General features: G+C 37.9%; 1 protein-coding gene across 1 annotated transcript in view; it reads right to left on the bottom strand.

Annotated features, from left to right (window-relative positions):
* The window catches only part of XIRP2 (xin actin binding repeat containing 2), a 495,477-nt gene that overhangs the window by 110,406 nt on the left and 371,844 nt on the right, over nt 1-13,227 (bottom strand). The window contains exon 6 of the mRNA XM_037523459.2: nt 249-402. Within this exon, the coding sequence (XP_037379356.2) occupies nt 249-402 (154 nt within the window). The remainder of the gene's footprint in view (nt 1-248; nt 403-13,227) is intronic.

The raw sequence follows: 13,227 nt of genomic DNA, 5'->3' as shown, positions 1-13,227 counted from the left end.
ATAGTCTAATGCTGAAAGTGCTTGTCATACTGGTTTATAAACAATTAACATCTGTTAAAATAGCTCCATCAAATTTAATAGAGTTAGAAGCATTTAAATGTACCTCTATTCCTGAATTGTGTTTCTTGAGCTATATTCTGCCATCTTTTTCTATACTAATTGTTAAACAAAACTTTCATATATTTCATTAAGCACTCATGTTGCACAATTTATGATCCCAAGAAACCACATGAAAATATTATGCTAACCTTCAAAAATGTGGCTGTGACCACTTTCAGGTGACATCTTGTCAAAAGATGCTTCATTGCTTTTCTTGTCTGAATCTTTCGCAGAATCATCAAACAGGCTTTCAGGCTGACTCTTAAATGTTGGTGAATACAAACTTCTCTCAATTTCTACTTCCTGTTAGAAGACATGAAAGGGATGCGTGTTAAAAGTTATCAGTTGGAAACAGATGTGGTTTTCAGGGGGTTTGGGAGGCAACAGTGAGAGAGAGGGGGTTTCTATAAATAATGTTTTCCAATATTCTTCTGGTAAATTTGATAACTTAGCTAAGAACTATAAATACATATTTGATGTTTAGTTTACTTTATTACCAAGAGTTACACTTCTGAATTAGCTTTTCTTTCATGTGCTTTTTTTCTCTCTAATAAAAAAGAGAAAGTGGAAATAAGGGTCACAGTATAAGGTAATATATGTTAATAGATATAACTTCCTAAGGCCTGAGAAATGTCCATGAGGGATTTCAAAAAACAGTTATATAGCAACATTAGATGCTTAAGACAGAAGGAAATGAGTTTTTTAAAATGTCACATTTACCCTATGATGATAATCTTTGTAATTATAGAGCTCTCAAATTACAGACCCATTTAGACACCACTGCAAGTATAGTTCGGCAATTCATAAAGATTGTACAATTAATTCTTTGAGATAGTAACTCAAAACTGGAGACATAAAAAGTTCCCAGAGAAAAAAGAATAAAGGACATTTCACATGTAGGGAGTCTAGCTTTCCTTTCTAACAGATTGAGTTATATTATCTAATAAAAGAAGTAATCAGGCTAATTGTTTTGGATAAAAATTGTAAAATGTAAGGAAATAAGCCAAGACAGCTTGAGAAACAAAAGTGTATATAAGTAACCTCTTAACCACTTAACCTGCTTGTTTTCTAATTTGTATATACATGAATATGTTTAATGTATATTTATGTATAATAAATCATTAGAAACTGTTGTTTTGTGTTTAATCATATTTTCCTTTAAATAGCCTCACATACCAAAGGTATGTTTTCTGCTATCTTTATTTTTTTATTTTTTTCAAATTTTTTTAAAGATTTATTTATTTATTTATACAAGCACTGGGTACAGTCAGAAGCACGGGAGGGTGAGAGAATTCACCAGAGCCAGAGCAGGGAGCAGAGCAGGCAGACTGACAAAACACACTGCTGAGAGGAGCAGCAGGTGGCAGGAGAGGTCTGTGCACCATGTGGGACCCTCCTCTGGTGGCTGGGGAGCAGCCGGGGATTGAACTGGCACTGCAGAAGCTGCGGGCAGCTTTGCAATCCAGCGCTCAACAGCTACGCCACCAGGGAGGCCCCTGCTACCTTTATTATTGTACTCTTTAACTGAAATTAAAAACACAGGAGAAAAATAGAGGAAAAGAAGTTTACATTGTTTCAGGACTTTCCGTAACATTTGTGTTCCCAACTATTATAAAAAATCCATAAATTCACACCAAAATGCCATCGTTTATAACAGCAGTGATGTTTTATGCTGTTGAGACACAATGCTACTCATCCATGGCATGAGGGTGGCAGTTGCTTAACTAGTGAAAAAGCATAGCATCATCACCTCAGGTCTTTTGGTGCCTCCTTCTACTAACACGGAAAATAACCGCTATGAAATGGATACAGAATGTTGGTCTTTTGTTTTATCAATGTAACCCAACTTCCAGGGAAAATAAAGTAAGAAGATGCCTGAAAAATCAGTGAGTCCTGTTCAGAAAATTTTTGTTTGGAGAAAGGGTGGAATACTAAATAAGGTCCATGGGCTTGATTGATGATGTGAAAGGATCATCTCTGTTTCATATTAAAACATGGAAATGTGACAGGTGAGATTCTTTGAGCAAATAAATATTCATCCAGTGATGACACTAACTTATACTATATTGGTATTCTCAAATTTAAACTCAAAAAGATAGCAAGAATGCATCATATGCTGAATGGAAGGGACCCCACAGAAAGTTCACATGTGAATGTAGTAGACATGTTCCCACATCTTGATCATCAGATGTAAGTCATTGTCAGGTAAGTTTCTCAGCACCCTGGACAGTGGTAAGTAGGGACCTAGGTAAAGACTTAAAAGAACTTGAGCATGTGGAACTGAACTGTTCTCATCAAATTAGTGATCCACTCTAATCTCTTTGAGCTTATTTTACGTACTGTGCTTTCCCAAAAGATTTACTTTGAGTGAAAATCTAGACTTAAACATATGTGCAAAACACCAGTTGAAAGGGAAAACATGCGGTACTAGAACTTGGATTGGAGTTCTCCCTTGCTACTTATTAGGTGTGTGGTCTTGCTCAAGTCACTTGACATGTCTACGACTAAGAGTTTTTATTTGTTGTTATACAAGGAGATTTAGTCACTGAACATCTAGCATTCAACAACCAACAATTCAAAGTGCAATTTTATTTGAAATAAATTACAATAAAGAAACATTATTCATCCTTTGTAGTTTCCAGTTCAGTGAGGGAGACTAAGACTAAGTCAGTTATGTGACTAATAAAGCACATAAATCAATGTAGCTCTGCAACTATATACAGATTCAGAAAGGAGAGATATATAAACTCGGTGTGTTTAAAATGAAATTAACCTAGTGAGGAAGGTCAGCAAAGTTCCCCAGGAGAAGATCTTCAGTAAATATTTGAAGGATAAGTGGGACTTAACTATGTGAAGAACTTTTCATGTGGTAAGAATCTGGGCAGGAAGGAAGCATGGTGGATAATGTGGTAGAAGTAGGGAGCTGAGAGAGAACATGGATGACCTGCAGAGGTAGGTAGAGGTGATTCACACAGGACCTGGAGGAACATTAACTATTTTGGTCTTAAACTTAAATAAGAGACCAGGAAAATGAATAACTATAAGAAAGTGAAAATCAAAATCAACAAAAATCTATGAACCAGAGACACTCTATGGGGGGTAGGGGGCAGGAGGGGAGGGATTGGGGTCAAAATAAGGGGGTTGCAATTGTATGGGGAATATAAAAATAAAATTTATTATTTAAAAAAAAGCCAAATGGCATTACTGAAGGATTTTAAGTGTGTGTATGTGAGTGTGTGTGTGCACGTGTGTGTCCATGGACACACATGATAAAATTAGGTCTGTAATGTGAATAGCTCAGTCAACCACTAGCATGTATTTTCTCAACCTTGGCACTATCAGCATTTTGAAACAAATATTTTTTTTTGTTGGGAGGGCACTATTTTAAATTTCCAGGGCTATTAATGAACCTGTTGAGTGATTTTGTCTGAAAGTTTTCTACAATTTTACTTCAGTCAGGTTGAGGTTTTGTGAGGAAAAAAAAGAAATGTGTGTTGTAGGGTAGTTTATGGTGTTGGAAGTTGCAAGGGATTTAGGCTGTCATCAAGAGAACTGAGGGTGATTACAATTATACAGAATAAAAAAAAGCACCTGAAGAAAATTCAGAGATTGGTGTGTTTTCAGGAGAGAGTCATGTGTCTGTTACAGAAAGTAGGTAGAAAAAAGTAGACCAGTTGAGGCTTTAGAGGAGGTTGCTGATTGTGAATAGGGAGTTCCAGAAACACTTGTGGAAGCCAGGCTTAAATAATACCTAAATAGATAAAGTCTCTCAGTTGTGTCTACAATCTTTTCTAGCTGTTAAGAAACCTTAAAATCAGGAAAGCAATGGAAAACACAAGAAATTTAAGCATAAAAATGAGATATTTATTCATTTTTACTTATGTACAATTCTTCCTTTAACATAATGTATAATTATAACCTTAGAAAATCAGTATTTATATATATTTAAAATATGAGAATGAAAAGTTCCAGCCTTTAATTATGATTTAACATCTACTTCACAAGAGACCATGGAACTATAGAACCACCTAGTCAGAACATGGTTTTTTAAAAGAGTGGTTTGCCTTGTACTTTGTATTTTCTTTCTCTTGGTTGTATCTATGAGTAGGGAGGTCACTGGGGTGGGAAATGAAAATGTTTCCATTTGTCTCTATTTAAAATGCTGATCTAGGGCCTCCCCTGATGGCGCAGCGGTTGAGCGCTGGGCTGGGAAGCTGCCTGCAGCCTCTGCAGCACTGGTTCGATCCCCGGCCACGTGCGAGGGTCCACACATGGTGTGCAGACCTCTCATGCCGTGCCTGCTGCTCCCCTCAGCAATGTATTTCATCAGTCTGCCTGTTCTGTTCCCCACTCTGGCTCTGGTGAATTCTCTCACCCTCCCATGCTTCTGACTGTACCCAGTGCTTGTATAAATAAATAAATCTTAAAAAATAAATAAATAAAATGCTGATCTAGGGCCTCCCTGGTGGCACAGGGGTTAAGCAGTGCATTATGAAGCAATTCACAGCCTCTCCAGCACGAGTTTGATCCCCGGCCAGCCAGGGAGCAACCCATATGGCGCAGCAGACCTCTCCTGTCTTGCCTGCTGCTCCCCTCAGCAGAATATTTCAGTCAGTCTGCCTGTTCTGTTCCCTGCTCTGTCTCTGGTGAATCCTGTCTCCCCCCTGCATCTCTGGCCTGTACCCCAGCTCTTGTATGCATAAATAAATCTTTTAAAAAATGCTGATCTAGATTAAGCACTTTCCTGCCAGACTCAGTGTATTCTTGCCTTTGGAGAAATAAATATCTTGAAATAGACAAACATAGAAAGTTTTATGTTGACATAAAGAGAGGGCCAGAAAGAAAGGGGAATTATACAACATAAATGACAAGAAAACTCATAATGAATTCTGCTCTATTGAGTGAACAGGACAATTCCAGACACAGCCTGATCAATTCATGAATGAAAAATAAATTTATTCATGCTTTTGAAGTTTTAAAATTCCTTTGTCGCAACCCCTTTCCAGGAAAGCTTTACCTCTTTTCTCTATATTTTAAATATATCTTTTTCCTGATAACCCAACTTGGTGCAAGGTCAACTACAAAGCTCCTTCATTCCATCCTACACTCATCTTCATTCATTCAAATGTGTGTAAACACTGAAAATTTCTCAAGCACTCTTCTAGTCACTATGAATACAAATATTATTAAGATGCAGGTTGGCATCTCCAGAAGCTCAAAGTCTAGTGACAGAAAATCACATCAATTGAGCCTCAAAACTAAAAAAAAAAAAAAAAAGTCATTATAAGGAAATGTAGCCATCCTGGATGCAGAGAGATAGAACTCCTGGGAACTAGGATCGCAGAAAGCTCCCTAAAGAAGGTGATGTGGAGCTATGTATTGGACTAGAGTTGAGCTCTCTCCTATAGGAAACAGGAATTATTGAGAATGAATGAAATAGGGTTACAAGATTAAATTTGTACTTTAGATATATGTAGCGGTCAGTTATATGAAAAATATTACCTACAAATACAGCACACACACACATACATGTCTAATTGCTTATTAGTAAGCATAGTAAAGAGTTTATTAAATTTTCCAATTGAAAGAATAAACCTACAAAAGATTAGTAAAAAGGGGAGGAGAGAGAGAACATTAAAAACTAGTTAGGCATGAAATTAGTAATTTGTAAGATAAAGGTAGTGTAGAATTTAAGCATGGCTCCTATACAGTGATTTGAACAGCACTGTGAAATTGATAAAACAGGATGAATCTCTTCAAGTCAATCAGTGCCTCAGGGAGGTGAAAGCCAATTTTTCGTGTGCTTCTCAACCCATTATGAAGTGAGGTGATCTAATAGGGAACCTGGTGGATAAAATCTTTGTTATATTCTCAGTTTTGGGATACTCATATGGATAAAAGCCACAGGGACTCCCACAAGCATATATCCCTATTTCTCTAATACACATTTTACACATAATTGTAAAACCTAACTTTTTCCAAGGAAATATTGCTAAAGCATAGCACTTATTTTGCTTCACAAATGGCACTTGTGTTTTCTTTTGACATCTTGGTAGTGAATTAAGTTTCTGCTATGTTGAATATGAGGGTTTTTAAAAAAGATTTACTTATTTATACAAGAACCAGGGTACAGGCCAGATACATGGGAGGGTGAGAGGATTCACCAGAGACAGACCAGGGAGCAGAACAGGTAGACTGACTGAAATACACTGCTGAGGGGAGCAGCGGGCGAGACAGGAGAGGTCTGCCCCGCCATGTGTGTTGCTCTGCAGCCAGTGGGGATCGAACTGGCACTGCAGAGGCTGCGGACAGCTTTATAGCACTGCACTCAACCGCCTGCGCCACCAGGGAGGCCCTGAATATGAGTTTTCTATGGTACATTCAGCTGAAGATATCCAGGAGGTAGCTAGAGTTCTGTCACTGAAAAGAGAAGTTTGTGGTAGAATGAAAGACAGGATTCATTAGCAAGAAGGTGACAGTTACAACAATGAGTCTATTAAATTACCCAGAGTATTACAAAAAGTGAAGACAGTGGAAGAAGGAACTTCACTGGTATTTAAGGGATAGGAGACGGAAGATAGTCTGGTGAAGGCAGTAGAGGAGGAACATCAAAAGAAAGGCCCCTTCAAAGGTGTTTCATTCTCAAGATCCTTTACTGCATCTGCTAGAAAGTTGTCATAATATACTGTTTTTGTTAGATCAGAACATGTTACTGCCATCTGCTGGAAAACTGTCATAATAGATATATAACTTTACCTTATTTTTGACTGCACTGCTTCTGCCTGAGTGGGTTACATCATGCACAACAATGTGTGGCTGCCAGAAGCAGCTAAGGAAACCTGAAAGCCATGAACATTACTGCATGGCACTTCAAATGCAGCAAGCACTTTGTAGAAAATAAGTAATGAAAAAAATCCCCTGATTTGGGCAATTAGGAGGTGTTCTGGGTAAAAAAAAAATCCCTGAAGAAGACAATTGTTTCAAGAAAAACTATGGTGGATAACTAAAGTGATGTGGTGACGTACATCTGAAGGGTGTGATCCTACAGCTCTAAATTATATGCAGTGTTATAAGCAAACGTTAACTAATTTAGAAAACAAAAAAAAAAATCAAGCAAGGCAACAGAAAACAAAATAGACTGATATTTAGCAGAAAGAGACAATCACAAATTTTTATTGTAATCCTGGAGAATGTGAGTTGTAACAGAAGTAGAGTGCTCATGTACTGGGAACTGGTGTAAACACTCTAGGTGTGTTATACACGTGTAATTGTCATTTAAACTCTATGAGAAGGTGTTATTCTCTCCATTTTCAAGAAGATGAAATTGACATAGGAGAATATGGAAAGGGCATAGATGCAGAAGGTGAGGGTAATGTGTAGATATACAGAGTGGGAAGGAGATCATTGCTTTGAGTCTCAATGATCTTTCCCATTTCTAAGGAACATGCATGATGGGTTATATGAGAAAAGGCAACTATTGGCTACCCTAACTATTTTACAGTGATTTTTTAAAGATTTATTTATTTATACAAGAGCTGGGGTACAGGCCAGAGACACAGGAGGGTGAGAGAATTCACCAGAGACAGACTAGAGAGCAGAACAGGCAGACGGACCAAAAACACTGCTGAGGGGAGCAGTGGGCAAGGCAGGAGAGGTCTGCCACACCATGTGGGTATCTCCCTGGCTGGCTCAGAATCGAACCGGTGCTGCAGAGGCTGTGGACAGCTCCACAGTGCTGCGCTCAACCCACTGTACCACAGGGGAGGCCCTATTTTACAGTAACTTATAAAATATTGCTCAAAGTGGCACATATCCCTCATTTCATATGTTCACGTGCAATGTTGCTATCTCTTCCCTAGAGAAGAAGTACAGTTTATCTCTCTACCTTTTGGAGTCAGGCCTTGTGGAGTAGGCCTGGGGCAGCTTTGCCCTGGGACTACAGAAGGGTGGCCTATCACTGAGACTTCTGTAGAGTAAAAAACACTGGTAAATGGGGAGTGAGAGAGAGCAAAAGAGGAAGAGAGTGAGAGTGAGGGGAGGGGGAAGAGAACAGAAGCAGCACAGATGTGCAGATGTCCAAGTGGATAAGCCTTGCGGTTTCTGCCTGAGTCTCTGGGATGCTCCCTTTTGGATATCCTTTTCAGAAACCATGATGCTTTCAGAAGCTCAAGACACTTGGAGAGAACATTTGCACAGAGCTCCACTGCTCTGAATCAACTGATTTTCTAGGTGACAGGAGCAGTGTGTATGAGCTGCTTTGAATGTTCAGTACTATGGAGTCTTCAATAACTATGGCTGTAATTCACATGAAAGTGAAACTGCATGGAAGATTCTAAGAACTGCCCACGTTAGTTAAGTCAACCCTAGGACCCTGAGAGACAAAAAATTCTATCAAGTCGCCAAATTTGGGGAGTGGTTTGCTAAGGAGTAATAAATAACCATAAAGTATTTCCTGACACAATGTATATTCTATTGTTCAGTTTCAGTGGCCCTCAATTTTCGACTCAGAAATAAGAAAATTGGAGAACAGAAATATTCCTTAAACAAATAATAAAGGCCAATATTTTTTTGAACTTGCTTTGATTTATGTCAAGTGTTCTCTGCTCCACATGTATCCCTTTTATTTAACATTTGAAACAGTACTATGAGATGCTTATGTCTATTTATAATAAATAACGGTTAAAGAGCTTTGGTAACTTCAGCAGCTTGCTGAAGGCCACACAGTTAGAAAGTGTCTAAGTTGATATATTTTATTACTACATCTTCCTGTCTCCATAGGGCAATTTATCTATAAAATGGGTTATAATGGGGTGACAATAAAATATCAACTCCTTAACAGTTATAAATAGGTCTTACTCTTCCTTCTACACTTTTTAGCATTATGCCTACACATTGTAATCATTTAATAAAGGCTCAGCCTAACTTTTCAAAACTTTTCATTTTTTAAAAAAGATTTATTTATTTATGCATACAAGAACCGGGATACAGACGAGATGTGCAGGAGGGTGAGAGGATTCATCAGAGACAGAGCAGGGAACAGAACAGGCAGACTGACGAAATACACTGCTGAGGGGAGCAGCGGGAGAGACAGGAGAGGTCTTCCGAGCCATGTGGGACCCTTGCCAGCCGGCCGGAATCGAACCTGTGCTACAGAGGCTGTGGACAGCTTCACAGCGCTCAACCAACTGCCTGTGCCATCAGCGAGGCCCACATGGCATTTTTTTTTATTCACATAGAATTCAGGAACAGAAGCAAAGAAAATGGGCAAAAACAATAATTAGATGGAGAAACCATATTCAATGTCACAACCTGTTCACACTCTATTGCATGTATCACTCAAGAAGTACCCAAAGAAATGGTGTGGCCTGCTCCCTTATTTAACCACACCTAAAAAAATTTCAATGTGAGTATATCAGCTGGGCTAGTGGAACTCCCTGATTTGCCAGGAAATTTTCAATAATCTGGCATTGAGATTCTTTACCATGAGTCCACTGGGTCCCTTCAGGCTGTGTTGAGCCATCCCTCTTCCTGTTCTCAAAGGGATGACACTTGGTGTTTCCTGAATCATTTCTCTACTTTCTACTTCTTTGCTATATTAATTTCTATTTGTCTATAAAACTCTTCCTCTGGTCCCCACTTGCCATATTTATCTACAGAAATGCCAGCTGTCTTCTCTGATGAGGTTCAAGTACCACTTGCTTTATGTAGTTTTTCCCTAATGCCAGAGACATAAGAAATTTCACCCACCTTGGAATGTCAGTTTGCAGGTTTTTTTTTTTTTTCATTCTCTTTTGTACTCTAGTCATTTTTGAGACATCTTGTTTCTCCCATTATAGTGTCAGCTCATTAAGGAGAAGCTTTATTCATCTTTATAGCCCACATGTAATCTAATACACTGAATTCCTTGAACACTGCAGATACTAAATGTTTATTGAATGGACTCAAATAATTTTTGAATTTTATATTCACATAAAACATTCAGAAGAAAATACAATCTAGAAATGTCCAAAAATTGTGAAGACATACTTCACAGAGTGAAAGAAGCAGACATTACATTGGTGAATTGCTTTGAAAAGAGAAAGGAAAACAAAATTTATATCCTTTGACTCATGAACCAAATTTTATTGCCAGTTACTAGAACTCAGCACCTAAATTGTTCTAGTAGTCTAATAAACTAGTTTTATCACAATTTTTTAAACTTAATGCTAAAAAATTTCATTATACCAGAAAGAACCAATAGGAATACATGAATACTAACATTGTTGTCTATAAGCAAGAAAATACATGTTTTCCTAAGGTACTATAATTTCTTCTTTTTTAATGTCCCATCAGTTGTCACAGTAATTCTACTACTTCTTCCAGAATGAGCTTAAATATTAAATGGCATAAGTGAACTACGATTTTTCAGGCAAGAAAATGCACCAATAATTTTTATGATTTTCAAATTTCTTTTATCAATCCTTATTAAATATACAGCCATAAAAATCTATGTCATCTATACCATTCTTAGAGGCATTCTTTCCTCATGTAGTTCCGTAGTCTCCTTTTCTCTTTCTGTGTACCCCGAGAATACATTCGTTCATCCATTCACTACTGCTATGAATTATGTATCAACCCCAAACTGTGTATCAACCCACAAATTTATGTGAAATCACTATTTCCCACTACATGAGAATGTGACTATATTCGTGACAAATAGGACCTTTAAAGAAATTATGACAATGGGACCATTAGGGTGAACTTATTGACTGGTGTCCTTATTAGAGGATGAAACTTGGACCCACGAAGACTGGGATGACCAACTGGAGCCATCAAACAGTCAGTTATATGAAGGAGACAGGCCTCAGAGATAATCAACCCTGCAGCACATTGCTCTTGGACATCAGCCTCCATTACTGTGAGAAAATAAATTTCTGTTGTTTGAGACACCCAACCTGGGGTATTCTGTTAAGCAGTTACAGCAAACTTAAACACTACATTTAGACTTAGACGTATAAGGATATACCTGGCTGTTGATTGTGAGTTGTTCCTCAGTAGCTTTGAAAACAATAGATTTAACTGGTTGTATCTTTATAGCCAAACAGAGAACTCCTTACTACCATTGGCTCTGTGTCACCAATATTGGGTGAATTTAATAGAACAACTATCAAAGTAGCTATGCACTCATAATATCTGAGTATTTGCATTTACTCTGCATTGGGCATAAGGCTCACATGTGATATGTATGTAATATGTATGTAGGCCCAGATTCTGAGACAAGGCCACAGGCAAAAGGTTTCCAAGGTATCTCCTTATCAAAGTATGGAACATTCTTGAAAGTTGAATTTTTCAGATAAAATCCCATTGAGACTTTGCCTGCATTGTAGTCAATTTTATTAAAACCCTGACAGATTTTTTTTTTCCTCAGGTGAAATGAATGTAAGTCCTATCTGGCCCTTGACAAGCCAGCACAAACTAACGTACAAAGTCCCACAGAAGTCCCTGGCATAAAGACCTAAGGCCAAAACTTAAAAATGCATAAATAGCATTGACCCTCAAGGTCATTCTGTGTTTTATTTCATGCAACATTCAATTTCTTTTCATTTAATTCCAGATCCATCACTTAAGGCCATTCTTCACCTTAACTTTAGTTCTAGAAGCTATAAAGACATCTTGAATCTTATCACTCTGGTGTATTATACCTAAACCTGAGATGCATACTAAAATTCTCCCCAACATTTCCTTTAGCGTTCCTAAAGGGATGCACTAGCCCTCAGGATCAAGACTATATCTCCTCCATCTTTCAAATTTCCTTCTTAGTACCCTGGATAGAGTTAGGAATAGAGAAGCCATCTCTAGGAAATGTTCTCAAAATACAAGATAACCTTTTGAGTTTTGTAGATTGTCTAACATGATGCACAATGTTATTAGTAGTCTCAAGAATTTGACAGGTATAGTCATTTAAAATGGAGTATTTTGCTCAAAAATGCAATTAGTGGGCAGCTTTGGGGCTGCAGGACTAAGGGGAGCTCAGCCACAGGTAGAATCAGGCCCCTGTAGATGATGCTCTCTGGGGCCCATGCTCTGTTACAGAGTCCAGTGAGCCTGGACATCCCAATCTACGTGGTCACACATACTTGACTTCTGGGGCCAGACACACATCACTATTAACTATCAACCTTTCCAGTGTCTGCTATTTTCTGTAGAATGAATCTGCTCCTCATCGCCTCTCCTAAATGTGCAAGTGGGTATAAAACATGTTCACCTCCCGGGTGTGAAACCTTGTACTATGCCCTATATATTATCCCTGTTTTCTACTTGGAGAAAATTAAGCACAGAGATCTTAGAATTACATATCCAATTTTTGGTTGGATCCAAAATTCAAACTCTTATGTCCCAACTTTTTAAAGAAAATATTTGGTATATGCAAGTACACTCTCATTTTATATTCTTGGAAGAAAATCTCTTCCAGGAGGGGGAAAGCTGATTCAGGTCTTGTGTGCATGTTTTCTAATTTCTTTTGATAAAGTCACCTCATTTAGAGGCTGGGCATGTACATGATTATTTTGCTGTTTGCTACTGACCTAACAGAAAGAATACTATGAAATGAAAAGAGGTATGTTTCCAAGTTCACTGAGGTTCCTCAAGTACAGAAAACATGTTGCTATTTGGGCTTTGAATGGAGAACACATCCTTATGTCCCTTTGTTTCTCTCCTCCTCAGAGACCATGCTCATTTGACTTGCTGTGTTCCTAAGAAAGCATGTGGCACTTTTGTGTTCCTAAGAAAGTGTGTGGCATTTTATCCTTAAGAAGAACTGAACTCAAATTCCCCATGAGATACAGATTTTTAGTGCTAGATGCCCTTATTTTCCTGCTGGCATTGCATTTAGGCAGTTAATTTTCCATATAAAGTAGAAATAATGCCTTCTTTTATTTCTCAGTCAAGAATAAAATTCTCCAACTTGCCCCAGTTGTCTCATTTTCTTAAATAGGGCCCTAAAGTATTTTATGATTATCTTTATTAGTTGGAGACTATATCCAGGCTTGAAATAATTCTAATGAAAGGAAAACTTCTATTAAAATATTTTAACTAGTTTCAATTGACCATATTACTGGCAATGGAAAATCCCTAATGGCTAAACCTTTT

The sequence above is a fragment of the Talpa occidentalis genome, unplaced genomic scaffold, assembly GCF_014898055.3.
Source record: "Talpa occidentalis isolate TD23 unplaced genomic scaffold, MPIMG_talOcc4v2.1 talOcc4.3, whole genome shotgun sequence".
In the NCBI taxonomy this organism is placed as follows: domain Eukaryota; kingdom Metazoa; phylum Chordata; class Mammalia; order Eulipotyphla; family Talpidae; genus Talpa; species Talpa occidentalis.
Note: the sequence above shows the minus strand (reverse complement) of the source record. Positions and strands in the feature narration are given on the sequence as shown.